Genomic DNA, 12,321 nt, shown 5'->3' with positions numbered 1-12,321 from the left:
GCTTACTGGAGAGTACTGAGCATTTTGATTCGGCTTGCAACTTTCGTACACAAAAAGTTTTCGTACAAAAAAAGTTTTAATAACAAAATGTCATATTTTTGCTAGGTCCACAACTTTCACTAGATCCACAACATCTTGCCGAAAGATGACTAAGAATGGTCCCATCTCTTCCATATACGCATATAAAATTACGGAGTAGAGTATAATACTGTCCTAGCTGACAGAGCAAGCCAAAAACAAAACTCTCGAAAAGCAAATTCTCTAATGTCGTTTTCGTTTTTGCACTCGTGCTACACTTTTGCACCAAAAATGTTCGTTTTTGATTTTGGTGCTATACCAGTGTAGCATTTTTCTTGCACCGAAATAAACCGTGTAGCACCAAATAAAATCACAGTGTGCCGATGTAATTGTATGTGTTGTTAAATTTCTGCCGTTTTTTTGGTTTACTTTCATGTTATCCATAACAAACTAACCCAACTATACTCAAAACGTTGGTTTTTGCCATGCAGAGTGGTGCACTAAACGGTGCACAATGGCACCTCGGTTCGGTGATGGCGGATTGCTCTGAAATTTTGGCACAAACCGTAGATCTTTCTGGGGAAATCGTGCAAAGGTGGTTAAGTTCACTCCACAAAGCTGCAAGGCCTCGTTTTACCCCGATGTACCCGATTTTTCCCATTGTGCGATGTATCTACACCTCAAAAACGAAAACGACATAAGGCAACATAACAACAGTATCACGCAGGACAAAATTTAGCCTTTCAGGTGCCGCCCACTTCCATTGTTATTTTCTTGTTGAAAATTCAATTGTTGTCTGACGACAGGCCAGTGGAGATATATCAGCTTCCACACTGATATTCTTCCCTCCCCCTTCATACGGGAGTTTGGCAGAAGGAAGGTCGTGCGATATGTGCCATCACAAATATTGCTCTCCGTTCGCTTTCAAATCGACTTCTATAATAACATTCTTCATGCCTGCCGCATCCTAACGTGAACTATCAATTCTTTACTTGTTGTTTATGTGTGAATTGGCACTCACCAAACCATCACACCTTCAAATCCTTACGTAAAAACTTTCTAAAATGTGCCTGACATTGTGTCCCGGTGTGCCACCCCCTCCTCTATACGCATCTTATTGAAAAATACTGTTTTTTCTTAAGAAAATTCCACACTTGTGAATTATGAATCGACACTCACGAAACTTTCACTTCTTTATAGTATTGATGATTTTCACCATGTAGCTGGGCAAGATGTTGAGATTTTCGGTAGACTTAAGTAACCGATGATGAATAGGTTTTTCGAATAGCTTGTATAATCCTGAGAGAAGGCTGATGGGACGATAACTTTTGGGGGAGGAAGGATCATTCCCAGGCCTCCGGATGGGGATGACTTTTGCTGACTTCCAGGCCGATGGGAAGAAGCTGAGCAGGAGACACTGACTAAAGATCAGCGAGAGGTGCTCAAAGAACGGAGCACTCATGTGTTTGAGCTCGAGATTCAGGATGCTGTCGAAGCCTGCCCAAGTAACATTTTAAGTTTTATCGAAGAACATAATTTACTCTACAAGAGTGTTATAAAACCATCATAAAACCAAAATGTTCCTAGGGTGGGGCCTTCATGTTCTTCGATGATTTGATATTGGCCGTCAATTCCCCAGCTGAGATCTCCAACTCCTCCGAGAAGTCGTTGGGAATCAAATGGATGTTGTTAGCATGCTCGTTGAGGGCTGCTTCGTGTGGACGGACGATGTTCTGCCCAAGAATGTGTGAGCTGACGAAGTGACGACCTATTTCAGCGGCCTTCTCTGCAGGAGTTATCAAGCGATCCTTAGAGCCACTATTGTCTAGTGCAGCGGTTCTCAACCTTTTTCTTGAGAGGTACCCCTTCGAACTTTTGCATTAATTGAGGTACCCCCTCTCGGAAGCAGCCCTTTGAAGGGAAGCTCTTTTAAGCTATTGAATCCTTTTAAAGTAGGCTTCCGCGCCTCTTTTTATTAGAGGCTTCTCAGCCTCTTGTAGAGAGGCTTCCGAGCCTCTTGAAAGCGGTTTTCAAACCACTTGATAATAAGCTATATTTGCATCTTAAAAGGACGCTTGTGAGCCTGTTGATATTATGCTTCCAAGCCTCTTGAAAATAAGCTTCCGAACCACTTGAAAGTAGACTTCCTAGCCTCTTGAAAGCAGGTTTACGAGCCTCTTGAAAGAAGGCAACCTAACCACGTAAAATGGAGCTTTTGAGTTTGAGCTTTTGAGTTAAAAGAAGGCTTTTGAGCCTCTAAAAAAGAAGGATTTTGAGCTTCTTGAAAGAAGGCTTCCGAGCCTCTTGGAAGAAGGCTTCCGAGCCTCTTGGAAGAAAGCTTCCGAGCCTCTAGGAAGGAGGCTTCCGAGCTTCTAGGAAGGAGGCTTCCGAGCCTCTTGAAAGGAGGCTTCCGAGCCTCTTGAAAGGAGCCTTCTGAGCCTCTTGAAACGAGCATTCCGACCCTCTTGAAATGAGGCTTCCATGCCTCTTGAAAGGAGGCTTCGAGCCTCTTGAAAGGAGGCTCTGAGCCCCTTGAAAGGACGCTTGAGCTTTCTTGACAGGAGGCTTCCGAGCCTCTTGAAAGGAGGCTTCCGAGCCTTTTGAAAGTAGGCTTCCGAGCCTCTTGAAAGGAGGCTTCCGAGCCTCTTGAAAGGAGGCATCCGAGCCTTTTGAAAGTAGGCTTCCGAGCCTCTTGAAAGGAGGCTTCCAAGCCTCTGTAAAGGAGGCTTCCGAGCCTCTGGAATGGAGGCTTCCGAGCCTATGGAAAGGAGGCTTCCGAACCTCTAGAAAGGGGGCTTCCGAGCCTCTTGAAAGGAGGCTTCTGAGCCTTTTGAAAGGAGGCTTCCGAGCCTCTTGAAAGGAGGCTTCCGAGCCTCTTGAAAGAAGGCCTTCGAGCTGCTTGGAAGAAGGCTTCACAGAGGTGTAGAAGGATGATTCTAATCCTCTTGCAACGAAGCAACCGAGCTTTAGTGAAAAAAAATCATTTTGTTCATTCGACGCTTTGTTCGTTTGATCAATTGTTCCGCAGCCCTTCATACATTGTCCTGGTTGTGGAAGGCAGGATTCAATTGTGATTTATTGATCGCATTGCATATTATGTACAAAATAAATTTGAAATAGAAAATACGCAATTATCAAAACTTTATCAATGAGTGTTATCACCGTCATGCTGCTCAGTGTACCTACCTATACCTTTGCGAGTGTCGATCGAATGAGCACTGCACTCCTAATGGTTAAATCATACACATATTTCATTAGCTACTAATACCTAGAAATGGAATGATAAGAGAAAATGGAATTGATAAGAGATGAAAAATAGAGCAAAACAAAGGTGATAAAAACGGCCATTGTTATCTAAAATCATAAAGTTAATATTAAAACGTTGTTTTTCGAGAATTAAACCATACCTAAAAAACTTAATTTAGTGCTATAGAAGAAGAGGCGATACGTATAGTGTTTCGAATTAAGGATTCAGCGTAAATTAAAATGAATGGAAAATCATATCAGCTTGATTAAAGTGCATTATATTTACAGCAGAAGAATAGAGCGGAAATTTAGTTGCGACTGATTCATCTGGTCTGTTTCTGTATCGATATTACGGGTGCAAGCTTAGGGGTCCTAGTAAGTAATAAACTAGTTTTGAAGTGACCTGAAGAGATAAAACTAAAAATGTACATTTGCGTAGGGATAGTCAAGATAAGCTGAGATAACGTCGAAGGCTTTAGAATCGGTACTATCGGAAACGAGGCATACCAAATCTTGTAAGTAGTTGTAACAAATACCTTGAATTACGAGTAATAAAACAAAATTTTCTAGTTTTGAGCTGCCACAAATCCGTGCTGCTTCAGGAAGTTGGTACAAATTCGAACAATGAGTTTTTCAGACCGCATCGTGCTTTCGTGCTGTGCGGTTCTTTCTTTCTTTGCGGAAGGAAGTTTTTAATACTACCCGAAGCTATTTTAATTTCAACAGTGCTTCTCAGCGCTATTTGTACCCACTGATCCCGTTACGATCTTTCTTTGCAAGGACCCGTGCCTTCGTTTTACGTTGGACCCGTTTGCGGAAGTAAAATTCCGACAAGCGGTGGTAATCCTGCATGGACACCGTTCTGGGAAAAAAAACCTCTTAGAAAGTCACGTCTTCACGCTCAGCAATGAGTATTAACAAAACAAGAGGAAGGGGGAATCTCTGAATTCTCCACTTCCTTGTAAGAAACAAAGTTTCAAGACCGTCCTGCCCAAGCGCGGAAAAAATAGAAGGAAGCTGGAGACTTCAGATATTCCTTCTAACTCTAACGTTGACATTGTTTTTCTCCTATCGAACTGAGCAATCAGTTCGATTTGATTAATGATGAATTGAGCAAATCAAATCTACCTTTAGCCCAGGTGATTCGATTCATACGAAGAAACAAAGGATTCCGCCAATTGTGGTATCTGTTGCCGAGTTTTCTGGCTTTCGGAATGAAATCTTGAGTAACCTTCAGGGGATCAAGGTTTCATTTCAGATTGCTAGGAAGGGTGACTGCCGCGTTTTGCCGGGATCCTTTGACGATCGAAAACGTCTTCTTCACTATTTAACTGAGAAGCGCCATAAATTCTTCACATACGACGACAAAACTGAGCGATTGTTCAAAGTCGTCTTGAAAGGTCTCCCCAGTGATGACAAATCACTGGATGAGATTAAAATTGAAATTTCTCAATTACTTGGATTTTCACCAGTCCAAGTAATTAAGATGAAAAAGAAATCCCATTCTGGTACTTCCCAGAGGGCATTTCTCAAGAATTTTATTTAGTTCATTTTAACAAAAGTGAACTAAATAATATGAAAAGTTTGGAAAGGCCTGTATTATGTCTCATGTCCGTGTTACATGGAACATTTCCGCAGGCCTGGGGGAAATTTCAAAACCCTACCCAGTGCCGTAAGTGCCAAAAGTGGGGTCATGGAATCAAACATTGTCACATGGATGCTAAATGCATGATTTGTGGTGGAACCTCTCACGCCAAGGACGCATGTCCTGTGAGAGAAGATTCCAATAAATTTAAGTGCGCAAACTGTGGGGGCAATCATAAATCCAATTTCTGGGAATGCCCTTCACGCAAAAGTTTTGAATTCCCGTGCAAAATTGATGACGGAAATTCCAATCGATTCGACGGGTAGAAATTTTTCAAACGCTAAAATTTCGAAACCAGTTACCGGTCGAGCAATTCATACCCACCACAATTCACAAACAAATTATGCTGCTCGTCAACGGGTAGCAAGCACTTCAGTAAATTCCAATTTTTCGAATGTACCTACGTATGCAAACATCGCTGCTGGTAGACCAAATTTCTCTTCTCAAAATGAGGTGTATACCCATGTCCCAACGGAAAATAACGGTCATGCGCCGATTCAGGTAGCATGACTGCTTCCGATTTTTATTTTTTAACTGAACAATTGCATCACATGATTGATGCAATGTTCAAAGCAAATACCATTCCTGAAGCTGTTCAGGTTGGTATAAAGTACACACAAAAAATTGTTTTGACTCGCAACAAATCAAAATTCTTCGTAATTGGTGACTTCAATGCCAAACACCGTTCATGGAATAATGCTCAAAGCAATTCCAATGGTAAAATTTTATTTGAAGATTGTTCTGCGGGATATTATACTATTCAATATCCCAATGGACCAACTTGTTTTTCTTCCAGTCGAAATCCTTCTACAATTGATTTAGTTTTAACGGATTCAAGTCAGCTGTGTGGCCAATTGGTAACTCATGCTGACTTTGACTCTGATCACCTTCCTGTGACGTTTATAATCCAATCAGCTCTACTTTTAATTATCATAGAGCTGATTGGGATTTATATAAAACGTATATCGATAGGAATTTTGATGTTGATATTCCTCTCGATACCAAAAGTGATATTGATAATGCTCTCGTATCTTTGACAAATTTAATTGTCGAACCCAGAGGCATTGCAATTCCGAAATGTGAAGTTAAATTCAACTCCATTATTATTGACGACGATCTTCAGCTACTGATCCGTCTTAAAAAATGTGAGAAGAAGGCAATACCAAAGAACTCGCTATCCCGCGTTGAAAGTTATTTGGCGAGATTTGCAAAATGAAATTAAAAAACGTTTCGCTATTCTGAGAAATACCAACTTTGAGAATAATGTCTCGAAGTTGGATCCCAGTTCGAAACCCTTTTGGAAATTAACAAAATTCTTAAAAACCTCAAAAGCCAATTCCAGCGCTTAAAGAGGGAAATAAAATTTTATCAACAAATGGCGAAAAGGCTCAAAAACTTGCTCAGCAGTTCGATAGTGCCCATAATATTAGTCTAGGTCTCACTAGTCCAATGAGGATCAGGTTACACGGAGCTTCGAAGACATTCTCAATCAAGAGAATGTTTTGACCCTTCGTTGGGAACTTGGATAAAGTGAAACCTATTACTAGAAAATTTAAAAATATGAAAGCCCCGGTTGATGGTATTTTCTACATACTTATCAAAAAACTTCCTGAGAGCTCTTTATCCTTTTTGGTTAATTTATTTAACAAATGTTTTCAATTAACAAAAGTTGTTCCAATTTTGAAGCCGGACAAAAATCCAGCTGAGGCTTCTAGTTATCGCCCTATCAGTTTGCTTTCTTCAATAAGCAAACTATTTGAAAAGATTATTTTGAATAGAATGATGGTTCATATTAATAACAATTCTATTTTTGCTGATGAGCAATTTGGTTTTCGCCATGGGCATTCAACCACTCATCAGTTATTAAGAGTTACGAACTTAATTCGGCTCAACAAATCTGAAGGATATTCGACTGGAGTTGCTCTTCTTGATATAGAGAAAGCATTTGACAGTGTTTGGCATGAAGGTTTGATTGTAAAATTGATGAATTTTAATTTTCCTCTGTACATCATTAAACTGATCCAAAATTATTTATCAGATTTGTTCACTGCAGGTAAACTATCAGAATACTAAATCTGATAGATTACCTGTAAGGGCTGGTGTCCCCAAGGCAGCATACTGGGGCCCATATTGTATAACATTTTTACTTCTGACTTACCTGATTTACCACCAGGGTGTCAAAATCTTTTGTTTGCAGATGACACGGGCCTTTCAGCCAAAGGGCGAAGCCTTCTGAGTCATTTGTAGTAGATTGCAAAAAAGTTTGGATATTTTCTCCACTTACTTGCAAAATGGAAAATTTCCTGAATGCTTCTTCCAAAACTCAGCTTATAATTTTCCCACATAAGCCGAGACTTTCTTATTTGAAACCTTCTAGCAGACATATTGTCACTATGAATGGGGTTCCACTAATTGGTCTAGCGAAGCTAAATATTTAGGACTTCTGCTAGATCAAAATTAACTTTTAAAATCACATTGAAGGCCTTCAAGCCAAATGTAACAAATATATTAAGTGTCTATATCCACTTGATAACAGAAAATCAAAACTTTGTCTTTAAGAACAAACTTTTTGATTTACAAACAAATTTTTAGACCTGCCGTGCTGAATGCTGTGCCATTGTGGGCTAGTTGCTGCAATACCAGAAAGAAGGCATCTAGAGGATTCAAAATAAAATTTTGAAAATGATTCTGAAGTTGCCTCCGTGGTATAGTACCAATGAACTTCATAGAATTTCTAATATTGAGACATTGCAACAAATGTCCAACAAAATAATTTCCAATTTTAGACAAAAATCGTTGCAATCTTCTATTGCAACGATTAACTCCTTGTACCCTTAGTATAAAATAGGTTAAGTTTAGTTTAAGTTGAAAACATTGTAATTCCTACATGGTTCAATTCAACCAGAGGAAAAATTCTAACTGCCAGAGGCAAGTAAAATGTATTAATAAATATAACATAGCAAATAAGGATGATAGTGTTAAGAAAACACGGAACACCTAGTCTAAGAGATGAATGCATGTATTAGATAATTAGCAAATAAAATTAAAAAAAAAAAAAAAAAAACAATGAGGTTGAGAACCGCTGATCTAGTGGGATCAAAGGTGGAATGGATCGAGGCTTGGATTTTAGAATTTGGGTCATTTTCCAGAACGGCTTAGCATAGTCTGGGAGAGTGCGGTTCTTATTCGAGAAGTCGTTATTTTTGAGGTCCACCATTCTGGCCTTGATATTTTTTGTGATTCGATTGCAGCGTGCTCAGGCAGTCCAGTACGCTGAAACTGCCTGCGAGTGACATTCCGCAATCGAATCAAATTTTTGGTGCGTGTATCGATGTTTAAGGAGTTGCTTACCTGCCGAGTCGTCGGTACATGCTGCTCACGGGCCACCGGCCTTCTCGATAGCGCACAGCTGGCGGTCGATACTTTTCGGCGTCTCCGGACGCACCTCGTAATCGACGGTGTTGTCGACGCACTACTGGAACCGCTGACAGTTCACTCGATGATAGTTTCGCCTTGTTAGCTCGTGCCGATTTACTGAAGTTCCAACTTCTGCCAGCACCGGATAGTGGTCCGAGCTAAGCTCTTGGAGGACGACTAGCTGGGAGACGTGGTCGTGCATGTTCGTGATGAAGATGTCGAGCGTAGGATGGGTCCCGGACCGTGTCAACCGGGTAGGGCTGTCAGGGCTCAGGATGGTATAGTGGCCCTCTAGTTCGTCGTTGGACAAGACAACTCCGTTCCGGTTGGAGACGGTGTTTCCCCACGACTGGTGTTTTGCGTTCAGGTCTCCGGCGATGATGAACTGCCCCTGCCGCCGAGTGAGCTTGACTATGTCCCTTCGTAGCTCGGCCGACGTGCCATCGTCGACTTTGCCTTGTGTGGGACAGTAAGCCACGATAAGAGTGACGACTCCGACGGAAGTGGTGATTTCTACTCCAACGGCTTCGATGAATTTGAGCTTGAAGTCCGGCAGCAGGCGGCAGGTGGCAGGCAATGTTGCTTTGCAAGGCGATTGCCACTTCTCCCCCTCTGGAGCTTGTTCGATCAAACCTCACCAGCCTAAAACCCGAAATTGTTGCACTTACCTCGGGCTTCAGGTGGGTTTCGATGATGAAAGCCGCGTCAATCTCCTTCTCCTGAAGTAAATTGATGAGCTCGATGATTTTGCCTTTTAGTGAGCAAGCGTTCCAATTGACCAGACCCACCCTAGCAGCCATTTTCAATGACGAACATGCCCAGGGTGAAGATCTGGTCGAAGCGAGTTTTGCATCCGCGTAGTCGCATTGCCAGTTGGGTGAAAATCGGAACTAGCTGCTCCGATGTGTAGAGCGGTAGGTCGCCCTCGGCCGGAAGGGGCTCATTATCCTGACGACGGAGTCCAGGGGGAGGAAGCGGAGGCCATTCGCTGGTGGATGGTGTTGGAGCTTGAACTGATGATGTAGCAGCCGCCAGCCGGAAAGTTCACCTGGTTGAGAGCAGGAACTCGGTTCTTTTTCGGCAGGGACCTGGTGGAGGCCTTCTTCCTGATTTACAAAAACGCCGCCCGCTTTGGGCAGTCCTTGGTTGTAGGCCGATGTTTGTCGCCACAGTTGGCGCATTTGGGATCAGCAACCTCCATCTTGTCGCACTCTTCGGTCGGATAGAGTTCGCCACATTTGTTGCAGCGCGGTTTCATGCGGCAGTTCCTGGTGCTGTGCCCGAAATTGAAGCAGTTGGTACACTGCGTGACGTCGCGGCCACTGAGTCTCCCATGACGGGTCCGGGAGAAAATAACGCCAACGCGACGAAGCGAAAACGTAAACAGCGAACGAACGAAACAAAAAAACACTTGGAAAGAAAAAGCGCGAGCAGAAAAACACGTCCGTACGTGCTGCTGTCTCGAACTGGAATGTTGCGAGCGTGAAATCTTGTTCGACCGCTCTCTAAATAATCCCGTTTAAAATCGATCGCGCGCATTGTATTCAATAAAGTAAGCCCGTTAGCCCCGCCCCTTTGTGATCAGACATGGATGTGCACTCATAACGAATTACTCACTCATAACTCACCTCGACTGCCATCGCAGCAGGCTCACCCTGGCAGCAAGTCAATCTGTCACTTTCAACTCCACACTGACGGACAGGTAAGACTCGTGGCACCTTGATAGATGGTTCCTTTCCGGATTATTTCGGTTTCTCACAAGTAATATCGATTGAAAGTTACGTTTATGTGTTTAGTACCCCGCTCTAAGCTACCGGCTCGTGTCAGAATCCTGCTCTAGCACCCTTTTCAACATTTCGGCGGATGCCTTTTTGGCTAGGTTATCAAACAATTACATTTATTTAAGATCTTAAACTGCTTCTAGAGTAGGAGCATTGTACTAATTATTTTTCTTGTATTTCAATTGACTTTCCATTGGCATATCACTTGAGTTCTAGGATCTGCAAGCCAAGAAATGCTCCAAATATCTATGAAACAGTCGATCCATCATAATGCAATGATGCAATGGTTATTTGTATTTAAAAAAAATGTATTTACGTTCGAACGATTTTTTGTCACAACCATAGTTCTCTTCATAGGAGTGCGTGTTTAATGGTGTTTTCTTTAGGACGCGGAACGATCGCGCGATCATCGAAATATTCGATTCTTCACTGCGATTCTACACTAATTCCTATAGATTACCTTCTCTAACCAGCTATCCCTTTCCCGTGAAACTTATGGAGATACAGAGGATTCCTCGGTCTCTTATAACGATGAGGGCCCAACTAATTTTCCCCTCCTAAAATCCTATATCGACTGTGGCCGTATACTACAATGCACGTACAATGAGGTTTTCTAATCACAAGAAAGCTATTCAATTGATAAGCTGGGCATATTTATTGTTTCTCGGCCAAACACGACTAGCAACTTCGAAGTGTACAACCAAGCAAGCTAAGCTAAGCCACCATATTTCTGTTTATAAAATCAATAACAATTTGACGTGAGTTGCTGAGATGGTTTTATAACGTCATTATGAAAATAAATTTTGCTTCAAAATTAAAGCACCATAAAATAGGATATGCGAATCAACCGAAAGTATGGCATACTGAAATGTTGCATATGTTTGTTTGCATACAGAATTGTAACGAATCATCAATTTGTTATCCTGTTTTCTCTAAACATATATTCATTCAACTCACCCAACAGAGTTAGCCGTCCCGGAGTAGCAGCTATTGGAGCCACTGTGACCGTCCTCGGTGATACCACTGGTTTCCTTGAGTGAGTCCTCCTTCGTATGTCTGTACCTGTGGGACGAGTGCAGTCCGCTACCGCCGATACTCTTGCCGAGAGGACTTTTCAGTGTAAAATAACTCCCCGGTTTCGGTTTCAGGTGTCGATTGTTCATCTCCATGTGAACAATCCTCATAAATTCAATTTGAGCAGCGAGTTTCTGAATTTCTTCCTTGGGAGAAAACAAAACAGAACAGGAAAAAAAGTGAAATGTTGTGGGAAAGCTCAAGTTTCCCGAAAGTGGCTTATCTATGGGTTGATGGTTTACCTTCAGTTCTTCATTTTCCTGGTAGAGGTCTGCGGTTTCCTCCGGAACCAAACCGATGCCATTGAGAGAGAACGATGCGGTTATGCCTCGTTTCCGGGCTCGTTGGTCCCACTGATCGCCCTGACCACGCAATATTCGCAAAATTTTCGGTCCGAACACGAGCGCTATCGTTACGGATGTGCTCAGCTGTGTCCGGATGAAGCCCAGCAGATATTTGATGTCGGGTCCGGCTTGTGGGAAGAAGAATAAACTGTCGGCGAGGGATAAAGAGGAGATTAACGGTTATTAGTTCACTGTGCTGTTGCGTTGTGTTACAGTTCGTGTGGGGGGAAATGGCTGCTATTGAGCTGGTGTGATACATTTCAACTTTTGTGACTTTTGTTTGTGCTCAGAAGGGATAGCTATGATTAGTTTCTAGTTTTTGTTTGGACAACAAACATATTGGGCGGAATGTTATATGAAATTCAATATGGTGCCAAGTAGCACATTTATTGCGTTATAAATTCCATAGCAGTGTAATACAGTGAACTCTCCCTAACTCGATGTTCTGTAACTCGATATTTTCCCTTACTCGGTGAAATTCAAAGTCTAGTATATCGCACTCCCTCCGTAAGTTGATATCTCCCTTACTCGATATTTTCTAAGTCGAAGTAATTTTCCAATGCATGTTGTCAGAAACAGTATAATGTATGCACAGTGTTTGTATGCACGATATAGTTAGAAGTTATAAGTGAAAAGTGATAAGCGAGGAGTGACAAATGCGAAGTGAGGAAATAAAAGTGAAAAGTTAGGAGTAAGATGTAAGAAATTCCAAGTAAGAAGAGAAAGAAGAAGAAGAAAGTGAGATATGAGTAATGCGGAGTAAGAAGTGAGAAATGAATAGTTGGAAGTGAGTAAT

General features: G+C 42.0%; 1 protein-coding gene across 1 annotated transcript in view; it reads right to left on the bottom strand.

The window, feature by feature from the left end:
* The window catches only part of LOC134216695 (probable G-protein coupled receptor CG31760), a 219,415-nt gene that overhangs the window by 27,845 nt on the left and 179,249 nt on the right, over positions 1 to 12,321 (bottom strand). Inside the window, exons 10-11 of the mRNA XM_062695534.1 lie at positions 11,424 to 11,673; positions 11,065 to 11,327 (exon numbers count right to left, since the gene is read on the bottom strand). Of these exons, the coding sequence (XP_062551518.1) occupies positions 11,065 to 11,327; positions 11,424 to 11,673 (513 nt within the window). The remainder of the gene's footprint in view (positions 1 to 11,064; positions 11,328 to 11,423; positions 11,674 to 12,321) is intronic.

Source organism: Armigeres subalbatus, chromosome 2 (genome assembly GCF_024139115.2).
Source record: "Armigeres subalbatus isolate Guangzhou_Male chromosome 2, GZ_Asu_2, whole genome shotgun sequence".
NCBI lineage: Eukaryota > Metazoa > Arthropoda > Insecta > Diptera > Culicidae > Armigeres > Armigeres subalbatus.
This window is presented reverse-complemented; position numbering and strand designations above follow the sequence as displayed.